This window comes from Chiloscyllium punctatum, chromosome 5 (assembly GCF_047496795.1).
Source record: "Chiloscyllium punctatum isolate Juve2018m chromosome 5, sChiPun1.3, whole genome shotgun sequence".
Taxonomy (NCBI): domain Eukaryota; kingdom Metazoa; phylum Chordata; class Chondrichthyes; order Orectolobiformes; family Hemiscylliidae; genus Chiloscyllium; species Chiloscyllium punctatum.
In genome coordinates, this window is record NC_092743.1 from 80,614,035 (window position 1) to 80,634,120 (window position 20,086).

General features: G+C 43.4%; 1 protein-coding gene across 1 annotated transcript in view; it reads left to right on the top strand.

Moving 5' to 3' along the window:
• Window positions 1-17,526, top strand: part of cyb5a (cytochrome b5 type A (microsomal)) — a 52,509-nt gene extending 34,983 nt beyond the window's left edge. Inside the window, exons 2-5 of the mRNA XM_072570642.1 lie at window positions 6,936-7,064; window positions 8,627-8,656; window positions 15,867-15,901; window positions 17,341-17,526. Of these exons, the coding sequence (XP_072426743.1) occupies window positions 6,936-7,064; window positions 8,627-8,656; window positions 15,867-15,901; window positions 17,341-17,422 (276 nt within the window). The 3' untranslated portion in view covers window positions 17,423-17,526. The remainder of the gene's footprint in view (window positions 1-6,935; window positions 7,065-8,626; window positions 8,657-15,866; window positions 15,902-17,340) is intronic.
• Window positions 17,527-20,086: the final 2,560 nt, after the last annotated feature.

The following is a 20,086-nucleotide window of genomic DNA, read 5'->3' on the forward strand; positions in this document are numbered from 1 at the left end:
GAGGGTTGTTTTTCAGACTGGAGGCCTGTGACCAGTGGAGTGCCACAAGGATCAGTGCTGGGTCCTCTACTTTTTGTCATTTACATAAATGATTTGGATGCGAGCATAAGAGGTACACTTAGTAAGTTTGCAGATGACACCAAAATTGGAGCCCTTCTTTGCTCCAATGAGAAAAGCCTTGGCTCCTTCAACATCTCTTCATAAGACATATCCTCCAGTCCAGGCAGCATCCTGGTAAATCTCCTCAGCACCCTCTCTAAAACTTCCACATCCTTCCTATAATGAAGCGACCAAAACTGGACGCAATATTCCAAATGTTGTCTAACCAGGGCCCTGTAAAGCTACAGCATAACCTCACGGCTCTTAAACTCAATCCCCTTGCTAACGAAAGCCAACGCACCAAATGCCGCCTTAACAACCCAATCAACTTGGATGACAACTTTGAGGGATCAATGAACATGGACCCCCCTAGATCCCTCTGTTCCTCTGCACTGCCAGGAATTCTGCCTTTAACCATGTATTCTTCACTCAAATTTGACCTTTCAAAATGAATCACCACTCCCTTTTCCAGGTTGAACTCCATTTGCCAGTTATCAGCCCACCACTGCATTCTGCCAATGTCCAGTTACAACCTACAACAGCCCTCCACACTATTCACCACCCCACCAACCTTGGTGTCATCCGCAAACTTGCTAACCCACCCTTCCACTTCCTCATCCAAGTCATTTGTACAAATCAGAGGTCCCAGAACAGGTCCCTGCGGAACACCACTAGTCACTGAGCTCCAGGCTGAATACTTTCCATCTACTACCACCCTCTGACTTATATGGGCAAGCCTATTCTGTATCCAGACAGACAAATTTCCCTATATTCTCCAGGATGGCACGGTGGCTCAGTGGTTAGCACTGCAGCCTCACAGCGCCAGGGACCTGGGTTCAATTCCAGCCTCGGGGACTGTCTGTGTGGAGTTTGCACATTCTCCCCGTGTCTGTGTGGGTTTCCTCCGGGTGCTCCGGTTTCCTCCCACAGTCCAAAGATGTGCAGGTCAGGTGGATTGGCCATACTAAATTGCCCATAGTGTTAGGTGCATTAGTCAGAGGGAAATGGGTCTGGATTGGTTACTCTTCGGAAGGTCAGTGTGGACTGGTTAGCTGAAGGGGCTGTTTCCACACAGTAAGGAATCCAATTTAATCTATATCCCATGTCTCCGTACTTTCTGAATGTGTCTACCATGGGGAACTTTATCAAATGCCTGGCTAAAATCAATGTACGGCACATCCACTGCTCCACCTTTATCAATGCGATTTGTTACATCCTCAAAAAATTTAATAAGGCTTGAGAGGCATGACCTGCCCCCCTCAAAGCCATGCTGACTATCTCTAATCAAACTATGGTTTTCCAAGTAATCATAAATCTTACTTCTCAGAATCTTCTCCAATAAGGTACCCACCACAGATGTAAGATTGACTAGTCTATAATTTCCCAGGATTATCACTATTCCCTTCCTTGAGCAAGGGAATAACATTTGCCACCCTCCAATCATTTAGTACTACTACAGTGGACAGTGAGGATGCAAAGATCATCTCCAAAGAAGTCTCTTCCCTCGTTTTCTGCAGAAATCTTGGGTGTATCCTGTCTGGCCCAGGGAAATTATCTATCCTTATGTTTCTCAAACTTTTCAGCACATCTTCCTTCTTAACATCAACTTCTTCAAGCATAGCAGCCTGTTTCATGCTGTTCTCACAAATGACAAGGTCCCTCTCACTAGTGAATACTGAAGCAAAGTATTCATTAAGGACCGACCTCCCCGTCTCCCCCAACTCCAGGCACAAGTTCCCTCCATTCTCCCTGATTGACCCTACCCCCACTCTGGCCATCCTTTTTTTTTCCTCACATAAATGTAGAGTGCCTTAGGGTTTTCCTTAATCATAACCGCTAAAGCTTTTTCATGCTCCCTTTTAGCTCTCCTAAGTCCATTAGTCAGTTCCTTCCTGGCTACCTTGTTACCCTCTAGAGCCCTGTTTGATCCTTTCCTCCTCCACCTTAAGTAAGCTTCTTTCTTCCTCTTGACTCGGTCCCTTGTCACCCAAGGTTCTTTCACCCTACCATCCCTTCCTTGCCTCAATGGGACAAACCTATCCAGCACTAACAGCAAGTGCTCCCCAAAACAACCTCCACACTTCTGATGTGCATTTCCCAATTTAGGAGCTCCAATTCCTGCCTAATAGCACTATAATTCCCCCTTCCACGCTTAAATATTTTCCCATACAGTATGCTCCTATCCCTCTCTATGACTAAAGTAAAGATCAGGAAGTTGTGATCACTGTCACTGAATGCTCTCCCACCAAGAGATCTGGCACCTGGCCTAGTTTGTTGTTAAGCACCAAATCCAATATGGCGTCCCCTCTAGTTGGCCTATCTATATAACTGAGTCAGGAATCCTTGCTGGACACACCTGACAAAAACAGCTCCATCCAAACTATTTGAACTAAGGAGGTTCCAAACAATGTTAGGGAAGTTGAAGTCCCCCATGACAACAACCCTGTTACTTCTGCACCTTTCCAAAATCTTCCTCCCAATCTGCTCCTCCGTGTCTCTGTTGCTGTTGGGGGTCTGTTTTTTTTTAAAAAAACAGTCAGTAAGTGACAGCTCCTTTCCTGTTTCTGACTTCCACTCATACTGACTGTGTAGACAAACCATCCTCGATGACCTTCATTTTTGCGGTTGTGATACCATCCCTGATTAGCAATGCCACTTGCTCATATCTTTAATTCTACTCCCCCATTCTTTTTGAAACATTTAAACCCTGGAATATCCAACAACCATTCTTGCCCCTGTGATATCCAAGTCTCCCTAATGGCTACAACATTATAGAGCATATATTAGTACTTGGAACAAAGTTCACCACCCTTATTCCTGACACTTCTTACGTTAAAGTAGACGCACTTCAGCCCATCACACCGACTACAACTTTGCACTATCAACTGTCTATCCCTCCTCACAGAACCTTTGCACACTGTATCTGGATGGTCGCTAGCTACTTCATCCTCCAATCCAGCGCTCCAGTTCCCACCCCCCAGCTAAACTAGTTTAAACTCTCCTGAAGAGCTGAAGCAAATCTCCTGCCCAGGATATTGGTGCCCCTCCAGTTCAGGTGGGACCTGTAAGATATCAGAAATAGTGGATAAGTTACTTCCATCTTCTGTGAAGACAGATGCAGAATTAATCAACATCTACCATTTCTATAAGCCTCATGATTGCTCCTGTATTTAATTTGCTCTTTTTTTTCTCCTCTTTAATTTGTCAATTGGTCTTTACAGATTTCTACATTACTTCCAATCCTCAGGTTTAGAGGCTTCACTTTGCAACACCGGAAGCCTTTTCTGTTTTTGATTTAACACTCTCCATAGTTTCCTTGGTAAATATTCTCCAATGTTTATTTGTCACCATATTCTTAAGTCTATTTACCCAATCAATGTTAGCTCACCTCAAAGCATGGTGTGGGAAGAAGGTGTTTCAGTTCATCCAGCACTGACACTAGTACTAGGGAAGGAAGGAGCTGTTCCATGGGGCTCCATTTAAACTGGGCTGGGACAGGTCTTCTGCCAAATCTTAGACTAGGACTGTGGATAAGAGGTAAAAACAATGACTGCAGATGCTGGAAACCAGATTCTGGATTAGTGGTGCTGGAAGAGCACAGCAGTTCAGGCAGCATCCAAGTAGCTTCGTAGCTGTGGATAAGAGGTTGATTTAAGGGAAACGATAATTGTCTTTGTTTAGATTTATGATTTTTGTTTGGTATTGGAGTGTATCAAACTTATGGAAGCTTTGACATATTTTCTCATACAATCTTTTACTATAGGGTTACTAATTTAGCCATGCTATTGTATAATATAATTTTCTCCTTTTCATTCCATAGCATGTTGTTTGAGGAATACGTTGCAAAGACATTCTACAAACTCCTAATTTTCAACTTGTTTTGTCTAGTTTATGTGAAAGTTAAGGTTACCCACTGTTTTGCATTGTCTTTATAGCGGCCTCCATTCTCATTCTCTCTCTCTCTCTCTCTCTTTTACATATCGTATTTCATCCTATTCTATCTGTCTTCCCCAAATATTGTGCATTTTGGTATATTTAATTCACACTCTTAATCACCTTTACCATCTCTAATGGCAATTAAAGCAATTATTTCTATTGTACCACTAGTTCATCTATCTTGTTATGAATGCATGGACCTTTATTCATTGATCCACTATTACTATTAATCTCGCAGCCCCACAGCCCTTGTCTTTTACTTGAATCACCACACAGCTTTATTGCCTCCACTGTTCTCCTTTAAATTTCGATATATTCCTTCACCTATCCCTTGTTCTTTCCCTTAAATCAACCTCTTATCCACAGCCCTGGTCTAAGATTTGCCAGAAAACCTGTCCCAGTCCAATTTAAGTGGAGCCCCATGGAACAGCTCCTTCTTTCCCTAGTACTAGTGCCAGTGCTGGCTGAACTAAAACCCCTTCTCCCCACACCATGCTTTGAGCCCATGTACTCAACTCGCGAATCTGCATCCCTGATGCTAACTGAAGTGCGACTATGATAAAAATCAGAGTATTAGCTAGTGAGGTTTCACATTTAATTTGGACTCTAACTCTTCAAATCATTGCAGCAGAACATCATATTTTCTCATTTTACTTATATTGTTCATTCCTATATGGCTGATAGCAAATGAATCCTAAACTGTCCAAGAATGGAATAACATTAAAGGCTGCATTGAACCAACTAAGGACCGTTTCACTGGAACACCTTTAGTAGCATCAAGCCAGAAATCTTTGCCAAAATAATACAAATTGGAGTCAAAGATTTCTGACTAGTTAAAGGACAAAGATTCATGATTGTTTGGCTGTTTGTGTCTGCATGAGTGTTCAGCCATCTTTGTTTGTTTGTTTGTAACAAAATTTGAGGAAAAGTACATGGTGAAATTACAAGAAAGAAATGGCTTCTGAGTTTTTTAGGGGCATGTAGTGAATGATCTTTCCACATAATCTTTATTTTTGGATGCAAGCACATGTATGAATTTGAAAATCACACAACACCAGGTTATAATCCAACAGGTTTAATTGGAAGCACACTAGCTTTCGGAGTGTCGCTCCTTCATCCACCTGAATGGAATGTCCTGTATGCATCAGGCTGGTCTGATCAGAGGCCTCAAAGGAGGGACTATAGGCAAAGATAATGTCAGGTTGTATATGTGTACTGTACGCAAACAACATACCAGGTATCTAATGAGTCTTGGATTTTCAAAGCTGTCTGACAGAATAGGAACTTGAGTACTATAAATATGTGCGGCACATTTTGCAGAGTCAATTAAGACTCTGAGACAGGATGGATTTGGCCCCTTGCATAGAGTCGTAGAGGTTTACAGCATAGAATAAGGTCGTTCGGGCCACCACCTCTGTGTCAGTCGAAAACAACCACCTATCTGTTCTAATCCCATTTTCTACAAATTGACCCAGAGACTTGGCATCACAATTGACTCCAATTTGTATTATTTTGGCATCACAAGTATACATCTAAATACCTCTTAAATATAGCATACATGCTTAAATAATATTTTTGTGATCACACTAACTCAAGACCTTTTCAACAGCAGTGGGATAAACAGCCAATTCACACAGATCAGAGAACTTTTTGTTCTTGTACAATCCGTGCATAGAATTTGCAATTCAGTTTATTAATTCATGCATTTAGTGATAAATGTGTGTGGAGAAAAGAACAGGCTTTTAACCAGTGCAAATTGGCCACTTTCTGTGATCTGTGAACAGTTTTCATCCCCTTATCTTAGGAAATATATATTAATAATTAAGATAGCCCAGAGAAGTTTCACTAAATTGATCCCGGTTATGGAATAAAAGAATTCTGAGGAGTGGTTTAGCAGATTGGGCTTGGACACATGGGAGTTTAGAAAAAATGAGAGGTGACCTTATTTAAATATGTAACAACATGGAAATTGTGGAAAGGCTGTTTCTCCTGTGGAAGAATCGAGGACAAGAGGGAATAATCTCAGAATAAGGGCCTGCCCAGTTAGGAACTGGATGAAGAGGAATTTATTCTCCCAGAGGGTAGTGAATCTGTGGAGATTCTTTAATGCAGAGGGCTGTTGAGACTGGGTCATTAAGTATGTTCAAGACTGAGAGAGACTGTTTTTAATCAGTAAGGGAATGAAGGCAGGGTAAAGGCAGGCAAGTAGCACTGAGGACCATTACATCAACTCTAATTTCATTGAATGGCATAGCAGACTTAAAGACATGCAGCACGGAAATAGACTCTTCAGTCCAACTCGTCCATGCCAAACATAATCCCAAACTGAACTAGCCCCACCTACTTGCTCCTGGTCCATATCCCTCCAAACCTTTCCTATTCATGTATCCATCTAAATGTCTTTCAAATGTTTTATTATACCCACATTCACCACTTCTTCAGGAAGTTCATTCCACACACAAACCACTCACTGTGTAAAAACATTGCATCTTTTAAATCTTTCTCATCTCACCTTAAAAATATGCCCCCTAGTCTTGAAATTCCCCATTTTAGGGAAAAGACATCTATCATCAACTTTATCTATACCTCTCGTTATTTTATAAACTTCTATCAGGTCAGTTCCCAACCTCCTACAATCCAGTGGAAAAAAAGTCCCAGCCTATCCAGTCTTTCTTTAAAGGTCACACAACATCAGGTTATAGTCCAACAGGTTTAATTGGAAGCACTAGCTTAACCCAATTAAACCTGTTGGACTATAACCTGGTATTGTGTGATTTTTAACTTTGTGCGCCCCAGTCCAACACCGGCATCTCCAAATCAATCATGGCATGTATGAATAATATCTGCTTGTTCTTTAATTTTTAAATTGCTAACTTCAACCGTTTTATTGTGTCTTGCAGCATCCTGGTGGTGAAGAAGTACTCAGAGAGCAAGCAGGAGGTGATGCATCAGAAGCTTTTGATGACGTTGGACATTCTACTGATGCACGAGAGATGACAAAAAAATACTTCATTGGAGAACTTCATCCTGTGAGTCCTGTTATCTCTGAAATTTGTAGCACTACTTTCAGAATTAAATTTAGAAATCCTGAGGTTATTGACTCAACTCAGTTGAACAAGAACATTAATGTAGCACTATAAACATAGAAGATTGTTCAAGCACTTTAGAGGCATGAAAGAGAAGCAATTGGATGTCCAGCAAGAATGTGAAGTTGGTTTTAATAGGAATGATCAGAGAAGAGCTTTAAAGAGAACTTTCAGGAAGGAGAGGGAATCCCCGAATAAATGTTCTAGGTAGCTTGTGGAATGTTGTCTCTGATTTCCTCTTCATTGTACCTGTCCTGTTTCTGACAGTATGGTCTCTGTAAATAGCCAGTGGCTAACTCATGCAGCTGTCTTAAAGGAACCACGACTCAAATTGACCAATACACCCACTGTGTGGCAATCCTTGATTACTACATGACTGTACACCCTACAACGTAGAGGGGACTTTTAACTGAAGAAGCAGCCATTAAAAAGTGGAGATGACGGATAATCTATTCAGGAGACCATGTCACTGGAATGGAGAATTTGGGAAATGAAATTGTTCAAACTGGATGATGTTATATGATTAGGTAAAAGCAAAACTAGGAGGACTTAAAGATAGCTGAAATTTGAGGAACAATAGAATACAAAGCCTGTGTAGCAAGGACAGATGTGATAGGTGAGTGAAAACTGACGTTGTAAAGATATGTGCAGTAGATATTTGAATGAGATGATTAATGGAGGACAATGGATGGAAATTTTCATGGATCTCCAGCCAGGTAAACCCTGGGGAATTGAAATGACAAAGACATGGATGAAAGCAACTAATATGTTCCATCTCTAGAATATGCAACTTTTTCACCTTGCCATCTCGCTTTCACCATTCTAAGTTTACTTCCAATTTTTATTCCTGTTCTCTGGTTTTATTAGTAATTTTATTTTCCATTTAGTATTTAATTATAGTCTAATTATTCCATTAAATATCTATCACTTCAACAATTGTTTCCTTTTGCATCCTTCTTCGCAATCTGCTAATTTGTCTGTTCTTTTCAATTTTAACCCAATTTATTATTTTGGTGCTCCCTGCAAGTTTTTAAGGGCTTGACCAATTAAATCCAAGTCCAATCCATTTGTAATACGATATATATGTTATCAGAACTAGAGTCTTGTAACATTGATTATAGTAATATTGAGTACAGTCAGTTCTGACATAGTTCCATTCTTGTGTGATTACACATTGTAAGGAAATTGTGCTATAGCCGCACCATCTAAACTAATGGGCCGAATCGCACTATAGTCAATACAGGTAGGAAAGTTTGCATTCTACAAATAATGGTCTAAATTCTTCAATCACATTAAAACAAATTCGCATTGAAGAAACACCTATTATAGCAAAACTGAGCAAATTCTGAGCAAATAATGGAAAATGGAGAGGAGGTCGAGGTCCCAGATGATCAGATTAAAACTATGGTTCAATAAATAACTTTATAATGTGAAATCATCCAGGGTATGACTATTGGATTACCAAAATGAATTTTTGATAATGTATTTTATTTATTTTATTGCAGGATGATAGAGGAGCTTTTGTGAAGCCACCGGTAAGGTTTTGTTAGAATAAAAGCTTTTACTTTTTCTTGTATGGTACAGGAGTTCACTGATTCACCCAGCATTTAATGGCTATCCCTAGTTGTCTTTGAAGTTGATGGTGAACTGCCTTTCTTGAATTGCTGTGGTCCTTGGAGTGTAATGACTCCCATAGTGCCATTAGGAAAGAAGTTTAAGGATTTTGGCCCAGTGACACTGAAGGAATGATGGAATATTTCCAAGTCAGGATGGTTTGGCTTGGAGGAGAACTTGAGGGTGGTGTTCCCATGTATTTTCTGCCCTTGACCTTCTAGCTGGAAGTAGTAATGGATTTCGAAGATGCTGTCAAAGGTGCCTTGATGAGTTACTCCAGTATCTTCTTGACATTGTACAAACTGCTCCTACTGCATAACCACTGAACTGGTGTATAGTTGAGAATCTGGCAGCGATCAAATGGACTGCTTTTTTCTGGATAATGCCAAGCTTCTTGAAAGTTATTGGATCTGCACCCATCCAGGCAAGTGGTTAGCACTGCTGCCTCACAGCTCCAGGAACCCGGGTTCAATTCCAGCCTCGGGTGACAGTCTGTGTGGGATTTGCACATTCTCCTCGTGTCTGCATGGGTTTCCTCCCACCATCCAAAGATGTGTGGGTCAGGTGAATTGGTCACGCTAAATTGCCAATAGTGTTAGGTGCATTAGTCGGAGGGAAATGGGTGTGGGTGGGTTGGTGTGGACCTGTTGGGCCAAATGGCCTGTTTCCACACTGTAGGAAATCAAATGGGGACTATTCCATCATTACCCCAACTTAGGGATGGCACGATGGCTCAGTCATTAGCGCTGCTGTCTCAAGGCCAGGGACCCAGGTTCAATTCCAACCTCTGGTGACTGTGTGGACTTTGCACATTCTTCCCTGTGTCTGCATGGGTTTTCTCTGGGTGCTCCAGTTTCCTCGCACTGTCCAAACATGTGCAGGTTGGGTGAGTTGGCCGTGCTAAATTGCCATAGTGCCCAGGGATCTTCAGGATAGGTGGATTAGCCATGCTACATATGAGCTTACAGGATTAAAATAGGGGTTTAAGTCTGGATGGGATGCTGTTTAGAGGGTCGGTGTGACCTGAATGGGCTGAATGCCGTTCCCACACTGTTGGGATTTTATGATCCATGACGTGTGCCATGGACACAGTGGGCAGGAAATAGGAAATTAGGAGGTAAGTTGCTTGCTGCAGAATTTCCAGCCTCTGACTTGCTCTTAGGCTGCATCAGTTCAGTTTCTGGTAAATGGTAACTCCCAGGTTTGTAATATCAGGGAATTCAGTAGTGATGATGTCAAGCAGCTCTTGATGGTGATTGCCGACATGTGTGCTGTGAATATTACTGTTAAAATTACTGTTAAAATATTGATCTTCTGCAAGCAGTTGACAGATTTAAGGGATCTTGTCCCAAGGTAGCTTGCATAGCTTGTCCTGAGATATAGAGTCATGCAGCATAGAAACAGGCCCCTCCACCCAGCAACACACTACTTACCAACAAACATTAAACTGTGCTAAACTGTATATTCAAGATTGTTACTTGCTTGCTCATGTTAACCAAGATGTGGAACTGAGGTAATGACCAAGCACTTCACAAGTACAATCTCTCCTTCTCTTCAATGCCATGTCTTGAAGGAGGACAGTGCTGCACTGGAAGGTTGGAACTGAGGTGAAGTGGGGGGAGGGGAAATGAGAGAACTGGTGAAGTCCACATTGATGCCCTGGGGTTGAAGTGTTCCGAGGTGGAAGATAGGCGTTCTTCGTCCAAGCATCAGGTGGTGAGGGAGCGGTGGTGGAGGAAGTCCAGGACCTGCTTGTCCTCGGTAGAGTGGGAAGGGGAGTTGAAATGTTGGGGCACGGGGCGGTGGAGTTGATTGGTGCAGGTGTCCCAGAGATGTTCCCTGAAGCGCTCTGTGAGGAGGTGTCCAGTCTCCCCAGTGTAGAGGAGACTGCATCGGGAGCAATGGATACAATAAATGACATTGGTGGATGTGCAGGTGAAAGTTTGGATGTGGAAGGCTCCTTTGGGGCCTTGGATGGTGGTGAGGGAGGAGATGTGGGCACAGGTTTCGCAATTCCTGCGATGGCAGGGGAGGGAGCCAGGATGGGAGGGTGGGTTGTTGAGGGGCGCGGACCTGACCAGGTAGTCACGGAGAGAATGGCCTTTGCGGCAAGGGGTGGGGAGGGAAATATATCCCTGGTGGTGGGGTCCATTTGGAGGTGGCAGAAATGTCAGCGGATGATATGGTTAATGCGAAGGTTGGTAGGGTGAAAGTGAGGACTGGGGTGGGGGGGGGGTTCTGTCCTTGTTACAGTTGGAGGGGTGGGTTTTGAGGGCAGAGGTGCGGGTTGTTGATGAGATGCATTGGAGGGCATCTTCAACCACGTGAGCAGGAAAATTGTGATCTCTAAAGAAGGAGGCCATCTGGTGTGTTCTGTGGTAGAACTGGTCCTCCTGGGAGCAGATACAGCAGAGGAATTGGGAATACGGGATGGCATTTTGCAGGAGGTGGGGTGGGAAGAGGTGTAATCCAGGCAGCTGTGGGAGTCGGTGGGTTTGTAAAAAAAAATGTCAGTGTCATGTCGGTCGTTATTAATGGAGATGGAGAGGTCTAGGAAGGGGAGGGATGTGTCAGTGATGGTCCAGGTGAATTTAAGGTCGGGGTGGAATGTGTTGGTGAAGTTGATGAACTGCTCAACCTCCTCGCAGGAGCTGGAGATGGTGCCGATGCAGTTATCAATGTAGCAGAGGAAGAGTTGGGGAGTGGTGCCGGTATAATTATGGAAGATCGACTGTTCTACGTAGCCAACAAAGAGACAGACATAGCTGGGGCCCATACATGTGCCCATGGCTACCCGTTTGGTCTGGAGGAAGTGGGAGGATTCAAAGGAGAAATTAAGGGTGAGGATCAGTTCAGACAAAGAAATTAGAGTTGAAGCTGTGGGTGGGAGATCTCCTGACGTGATGAGGTTCTGTATGGTCTGGGAAATGATGGTTTGGTGATGGGGGTGGGGTCATGGTCGAGGGGTCGGTAGGAGGAGGTGTATTGGAGTTGGCGTCTGGCTTCAGCAATGTAGAGGTCAATGTGCCAAACTACCACTGCACCCCTTTTATCTGCTGGTTTGATGGTGAGGTTGGGATTGGAGTGGAGGGCTGCGCGTTGAGGGTGAGGGGTTGGAGTGGGGGAGGGGGGTTAGACAGTTTGAGATGGTTAATGTCTCAGCAGCAGTTGGAAATGAAGAGATCGAGGGTGGGTAATAGGCCAGTGCGGGATGTCCAGGCGGATGGAGTGTGTTGGAGGCGAATGAAGGGGTCTTCAGAAGGTGGGCGGGAGTCCTGATTGTAAAAGTAAGGAGGCGGTGGAAGAAGCGTTCAACTTCACGGCGTGTATTAAATTCATTGCATGGATGGAAGAGGATAAAGGTAAGGCCTTTGCTGTGGGCTGATCATTTGTCCTCAGTGAGGGGAAGGTCAGGGGGAAAGGGGAAAACTTGGCAGGGCTGGGAGCTAGGGCCTGGTATAGGTGTGGAGCTGGGAGTGGGGGTGGAGCCTGTAACTGGAGTGACTGAAGTGGGTGTGGTGGTGAGGGCAATTGGGGTGGAGTGATGAGCAGGGTTCTTGGGGAGGGCGGGTTGTCGGCAGAATGCAGGTGAGTGGTGTTGGTGGGGGTGGAAGTGGTGGTGAACACGGCAGTAGAGTGGACAGAAGTCACTGAACGTGTGACATCAACAATGACGTGTGGGGCAGAAGTGATGTCATGTGTGGTGCATGAGGAATCGTGAGGGGCAGAATTGCCTGTGGAAGTGGCCATGATGGCGGCGGAAGTGATGTCATCAATCACCGTGGGGATGGTAGCTGTACCAACCACATGGCTAATGGTGTCCGAGCAGTTGCAGAGGCTGGGTGAATCTTCTGGAATGTTTGAGGAGCGCTGGTTATGGGGGTGGATGTGTAAAAGTTTGTTGTACTTACAGTTTTTGATTTTTGAGATGGTGTTGAAATACTGTTTGTTGAGAGTATGAATTCTTCTTAGAATATAGTACAGAGTGGGTCGTTTACAGTCCTGGGAGTGTGTGGCCCTCAGCTGAGGCAGGGCTGACTGTAGAGAGTTAGGTGCTGGCGCATTGCTGCGAGTGTGGAGTAGAGGATCCGGAAGGAGAACTGTTTCTGATGGTTTTGAATTTGTAGTCTGTACTGGTTGTCCTGTTCTGTTCCGAACTGTGCTGGGTTGAATGTAGTCCAGAGTCCATCTAGTTTGGAATTAGCTTTGGGATGTAGATGGCATCTCCATGTGAGCTCCCTGACCACTTCAAGATGTTGAAGTGATTTAGGACTGAAGTCTTTCAGCAGGACGCTGCAGGAGGCTAAGAATCCTGAGGATCATGGGGAGGATAATCACTAGCTTTCCACTTCATGGTCAACTAATTGAGGCTGAAAGTGGTTTATGCTTTTATGGATCAGGAGATACATGCCCAACAGTCAGCAGCTTCATCCTTCCAGTCAGTGTTTGTGTCTTAAGAAAGGTCAGAAGTTGGTCTAGTTTGAAATTAGATCTAGAATGTAGATGGCATCTCCATATGAGCTTTTGGGTCAGTTGGGCAGAATAATCTCGCTCTGCTGTTAATTCTGTATGTACTAGTCAGCCTAGTTCCCAAAATGATTTTCTTTTAAAATGAGTTTGTATTGAATAGGTCAGATTCCCTACAGTGTGGAAACAGGCCCTTCGGCCCAACAAGTCCACACTGACCCTCCGAAAAGTAACCCTACCAAACCCCTTTTCTCTCTGACTAATGCACCTAGCACTATGGGCAATTTATCATGGCCAATTCACTTACCCTGCACATCTTTGGACTGTGGGAGGAAACCAGAGCACCCCCACGCAGACACTGGGAGAATGTGCAAACTCCACATAGACTGTTGCCAGAGGTTGGAATCGAACCTGGGACCCTGGTGCTGTGAGGCAGCAGTGCTAACCACTGAGCCACTGTGCTGCCCATATCCAAAACACTCCCTAATCTTAACTGAAATTTATGTCCCCCTACTCTTCACCACCCCCACCCCCCCCACCCAAACCCAAAACTTTCAACTACACAAACAGATGTCCAAGATGATTAAGAAGGCATATGGCATGCTTGCCTTCATTGGCTGGGATATAGAGTACAAGTGTTGGCAAACCGTGTTGCAGTTATTTAAAACCATTATTAGGACACATGTGAAGTATTGTGTGAAGATTTAGTTGCCACACTATCAGAAGGGCATAGATGCTTTGGAAAGTGTGCAGAGAAGATTCACCAGGATGGTGCCTGATCTTGAGGATATTGGCTTTGAGGAAAGGTACAAAAGACTAGGATTGTTTTCACTGGAAAAATAGTGGCTCAGCGGAGACCTAATTAGAGGTCTACAAAATTATAAGCATAGTTGGGGTGGATAGTCAGAGGGTTTTTCTGAGGGTTGACATTTCAGTTACAGAGGAGCACAGATTCCAGGCGAGAGGGGGAAAGTTTAAAGGAGATGTAAGAGGAGTAGAGTGGTAGGAGCCTGGAATGCACTATCAGAAGAGGTGGTGAAAGCAGGCATGTTGGCGACTTTTAAGAGGCATCTGGATGGTCACATGAATAGGGAGGGAAAATAGGGATATGGACTGAATAAGGGCAGAAGGTTTTTGTTTTAGCTTATTTAGGGCATGATGTTGGCACCGACTAGGAGGGTTGAAGGACATGTTCCTGTGCTGTACTTCTCTTTTGTTCTTTGGTTAAGTCCATCACATCTGGTTAGGTTGCAGTTTACACAATAACATACAAAAGGACAAAATACCCTCTGTTCTGGAAATAGGAATTAAAAATTGAAATGCTAGAAATAGCCAGCAGGTCAGACAGCATCTGCGGAGAAAGAGGGAGTTAATTGTTCAGGTCTGCAAGCTTTATCATCAACATTGGGAATATGTGTGAGATGCAACAGATTTGAATAAGTGACATAGGAGAGGCTGGGAAGAATAATAAAAGGGAAAGATGATGTGGGTGGCACGGTGGCACAGTGGTTAGCACTGCTGCCTCACAGCGCCAGAGACCCGGGTCAATTACTGCCTCAGGCAACTATCTGTGTGGAGTTTGCACATTCTCCCTGTGTCTGCGTGGGTTTCCTCCCACAGTCCAAAAATATGCAGGTTAGGTGAATTGGCCATGCCAAATTGCCCGTAGCGTTAGGTGAAGGGGAATGGGTCTGGGTGGGTTACTGTTTGGAGGGTTGGTGTGGACTTGTTGGGCCAAAGGGCCTGTTTCCACACTAAGTAATCATGATATTCTAAAGTTTTAAAAAAAAGTTTGAGAAAGATTTAATAATGAAAATTTTGTGAAGAATGACCAAAAGGAGTGGCAATTACAGGCAATTTGGTAGACTGCCTCTGTCTTCCTTTGCAACAGGCTTCAACTCTCTGAAATGATCAGGAAATTCATGGATATGCCATCAATATTACAGATCTAAGTCCAACCTAGACCAACTTTGGATCTGTCTTAAAATCTAACTGCCAGGAAGAAGCTGCTGACTGCTAACATCTCCTGATAACATAAAAGAAAAAGCCACTTTGAGCCTCAGTCACTTGACTATGAAGTGGAACTAGGAAGGAGAAGTTAGCTGGCAGAAGCAGAAGAAAAGCATATGGATCCAAATTTGGGCTTCTCTCATCAGAAAATTCATTTAGTCTGACAGGCGTCATTCTTGGTTCCAAGGAATCAGTGACATTTATCTTGTTCCTGATTGTTATCTTGCAATAAACTACCTCTTGTTTAAGACGAGTCTTCTCTCATTAGACCACAAAGTAGTTTTTCCTTTCTAATGCAGATGATGGCAATAATCATCTGTCACTAGGTTAGAATTCTGGGATTTCCTTCTTAAGGACATTGTGGGTTTACATTCAGCAAATGGACTGCAGCTGTTCAAGAAGGCAGCTCATTACAGCATCTGCTGGGCAATTAGTGATGTGCAATAAATACTGTCCCAGCCCGCGACTTCCCCACCCTGTTAAGAATTTTCTTTTTAAATTCATATATTGCCAAATACACGAGGAGCAGATATTTGGAGGAAAACACTGTGCAGCTGACAACTTCCTCCATATTGGCTTTTTCTGTTTGCAAGTGAAATCTTACTGACTGAGACCATTTATGCTCCTGCTTTAACATCTTGGTCTTTGTTACAGGAGCCAAATGTTGTCTTAGTGGAGTCTGAACAAAGGTATGATATTATTAATAATTATCTTTTATTTAATGAAGTCAATGACATATTCTTATAAAACATTGGATTTCAAATATTGAACCAAGTTTGATTAGATTAAATTCCCTACAGTATGGAAACAGGCCCTTCCGCCCAACAAGTCCACACTGACCCTCCGAAAAGTAACCCACCCAGACCCATTTCCCAAGCCTATATTTACCCGTGACTAATGTACCTAACACTATGAGCAACTTGGCATGGCCAATTCACCTGACCTGCACTTCTTTGGATTGTGGGAGGAAACCAGAGCACCCAGAGGAAACCCACGCAGACATGGGAAAAATATGTAAACTGCACACAGGCAGTCGCACAAGGCATGAATCAAACCCAGGTCCCAGGCTGTGAGACAGCAGTGCTAACCACTGAGCCACTGTCCCGTCCCAAAATTGAACCAAAATTAAAAATCACACAACACCAGGTTATAGTCCAACAGGTACTCCACAACCAGCTGATGAAGGAGCAGTGCTCCCAAAGCTAGTGTGCTTCCAAATAAACCTGTTGGACTATAAGCTGGTGTTGTGTGATTTTTAACTTTGTACAACCCAGTCTAACACCGGCATCTCCAAATCATGAACTAAAATTGTTTGCCAATGGCCAACAGAATGCATTCCAATCTCATAGACTTTCATGAATGAAAATTAATAAGTTTCCTTGGTTAAATAAGATATAAACTGATATCTTTGTATAATGCAACATTTTTTGCTCAGTTCTGTTTGAATTCTAGCAATTTTAAACTAATTTTTTATTTGCTCTTGTACTGTATGTTTATGGTAAATAATGAGGCAGTATTGTTTATTGTCTTCACAGAACTGTCTCTGCAAAAGCATTCCCATTACTGCCTCCTCTTCCCTCCCTAGTTCTGCCTCACCTGCTTTTTTTTTAAATATTTGAGCCCAGTTCACCCAACACAGACTCTGGAAATATACCTGAGGAAGAAGAGGTGTGATTTCCTCTGTCACTTGTACCAATATTGAAAATGTATTTTTTTTTAATATATGCGCATTCAGTAGCACTTGCTTGTAAATGTGAAGGTGCATTTTAAATGACCATTTCTGCTTAAAGTGAAAGTGAAGATATATATCCATAACCAAGTGTTTGGAAGTTAGTAAATCTAAGTGATCCTTCTGCTATATAGGAGCAAATTACTGCAGATGCTGGAATCTGTACTGAAAACAAAAATGCTGTAAATCAGTGGGTCAGGCAGCATCCATGGATGGAAAGCAAGCTAAGATTTCAAGTCTCAATGACGTTTCATCACAGCTGATGAAGAGTCATCGAAATTCAAAATATTAGCTTGCTTTCTCTCCATGGATGCTGCCGGACCCATTGTGATTTACAGCATTTTTTTTGATTCTGCCACTACAATGCCTTTTGATTCTGTGGTTGTTCTTTCCTTGCAGTTGGTGGTCCAGTTGGATAATCCCAGCAGCAGCTGGCTTGACTGTGGCTCTCCTATACCGCTACTTTGCAATGGATCATTGAACACTCTGTGGAAGAGATGATGGAACTATTTCATGTCAATTTCAACCAATTGCAAATTAATTATAATAGAAAATAAATATGACAATTATGTTACTTGCATTGAAGAGACTTTGGGTAGGAATTCTCATCCCTTGGTGTAAAATAAGTGCGAAGCATACCAGTTGACCTGTGAGGTTTCCTTTGCCTAAACTACACGGAATAAATCTATGGGAAATAGTTTGTAGGTGCCCCAACACATGTTGAAGAGCCATTTGAGAAATTAGTTCCTCGTGTGTAATTACCTGGCTATTACTGGTATTTAAAGATACAAAAAAAAAATGCTTATCTGTGGTGTAAAAATTGTCCCCTCTGCCACCACCTCACTTCCAGGGACACAGCACTGATCATCTTACAACCATCTTCTCACTATCTGTTGCCCAGTCCAATATTGCTCCTGAAACTTACTCGAGGATCACTGCTGACGACCCAACTTAATTGAGCTGTTTTTGGACATACTGCTGCTACCTCTTCCTGAAGGTATAGGAAAATTCTGACTGGTTTGGATCTGGGCATGAAATTTTTTAATTGAATGGGCTTTGGGGTCCTGCTGATTTATAGAAGAGTTGGACTAGAAGTGTATTCATTTTTGGTGTTGAGTTGTACTGCTCGACCTGAGATGGTGAAATAGTCATAGATAATGCCCAGATTCATTTTTCATCTCTTCATAATGTCAAAACAATCCTTTGCTTCTGGCTTGCGCATTACACCTCAAGTGTACTTTGTCCTCTTTGATACAATTGCGATGTATTTCAGGAAATTGAAACATAACATGATGGCTGAGCCTTGAACTTCCCAAGAAATACTACCCACAACTCTGCATGACCTATTAAGGAATGTGTCAAAATTTCGACCATTTTTCCAGAATCCTTTTGCCTTTGGCAGCTGCATTGAGTTGGTCAACTCTGCATATTGTGTGGGCTGTTTTACCACTAGCAAAAAATGCCACAAGGCTCCAAGATCTCCCCGAAATTGGGGTAATTTATGTAACTTGGCTTCCAACCTCTGTAGGAGTGATCGACATTCCCAGGCTCAGCCTAGGAAAGTTCCCCAGCGATGGAGACTGTCTGATGCCATTTGCACCCACCTCTAAGTCCACAAGCACATGGCTGAGATAAAAGGCTAAATATGTCAGGGAAAAATGCAAATCGTCTGTTTTTTGGGCCTGAAATACTCAACATGAAGGAATTGCTTTTTTCTGTTAGTCATAAATATTTAATGTTTTACTCTTGCAAGTGAACTGTGGTGCAGGTGGGTTAGGACACTGGCTATACACGTATGTTACCAGCAATGGTGCTTGTGTCTCTGTACAATTGGAAAATATGTTTTCTCAAAATGCCAGGTATCCATCTGATGCTAAGAGAATCGGCAGGTTTCTCAATTGATTTCCCATCACTATTTAACTGAGCAAAGTGGCTCAGGTGCAACAATAATTTCCATCCAAATCTCATAAAATCATTCTTCCATCAGCAAGTTTCTTTGTGAGTTGCAAAGATTTTTCACGTGACTATGCATTTTGTATAATATGCAAAAAGAAGCCATTTTAAATGAGCTAATGCAATGTACGTGATTTCTCAGTTATGTGAATACTTATAGAAAAATGGTACAAAGCTCTTTTACTTGTCTTTTATTGCCCAAAATTAAATCTAATTTTTTTGCATACAATAATTCAAACTGTCTTTCCTCCCTTTGCCACATTGTTAAGATCTTGTAAATTCATTTATCATAGGTATCCTCCAGTACATTCCCTATGTAGATGTTGCTTATGTGTAGGAGTTGATGAATTTTGATATTTAACTGTGAAGTGGGGCAATGTAATGCTGACAGCACGGTTCACTTCCCACACTGGCTGAGGTACCACGAAGGACATGTTCTCAAACTCTCACCTCTCTCTCTCTTGTGCGCGCTCTCTCTCTCTTGTGCGCGCTCTCTCTCTCTCTTGTGCGCGCGCTCTCTCTCTCTTGTGCGCGCGCTCTCTCTCTTGTGTGCGCGCGCTCTCTCTCTCTTGTGCGCGCGCTCTCTCTTTCTCTTGTGCGCGCGCTCTCTCTTTCTCTTGTGCGCGCGCTCTCTTTCTCTTGTGCGCGCGCTCTCTTTCTCTTGTGCGCGCGCTCTCTTTCTCTTGTGCGCGCGCTCTCTTTCTCTTGTGCGCGCTCTCTCTTTCTCTTGTGCGCGCTCTCTCTTTCTCTTGTGCGCGCTCTCTCTCTTGTGCGCGCTCTCTCTTTCTCTTGTGCGCGCTCTCTCTTTCTCTTGTGCGCGCTCTCTCTTTCTCTTGTGCGCGCTCTCTCTTTCTCTTGTGCGCGCTCTCTCTTTCTCTTGTGCGCGCTCTCTCTTTCTCTTGTGCGCGCTCTCTCTTTCTCTTGTGCGCGCTCTCTCTTTCTCTTGTGCGCGCTCTCTCTCTCTCTTGTGCGCTCTCTCTCTCTCTTGTGCGCGCTCTCTCTCTTGTGTGCGCTCTCTCTTGTGTGCGCTCTCTCTCTCGTGCGCTCTCTCTCTCTCTCTCTCTCTCGTGCGCTCTCTCTCTCTCTCTTGTGCGCGCTCTCTCTCTTGTGTGCGCTCTCTCTCTCTCTCTCTCTCGTGCGCTCTCTCTCTCTCTCGGTGCGCTCTCTCTCGCTCTCTCTCTCTCTTGTGCGC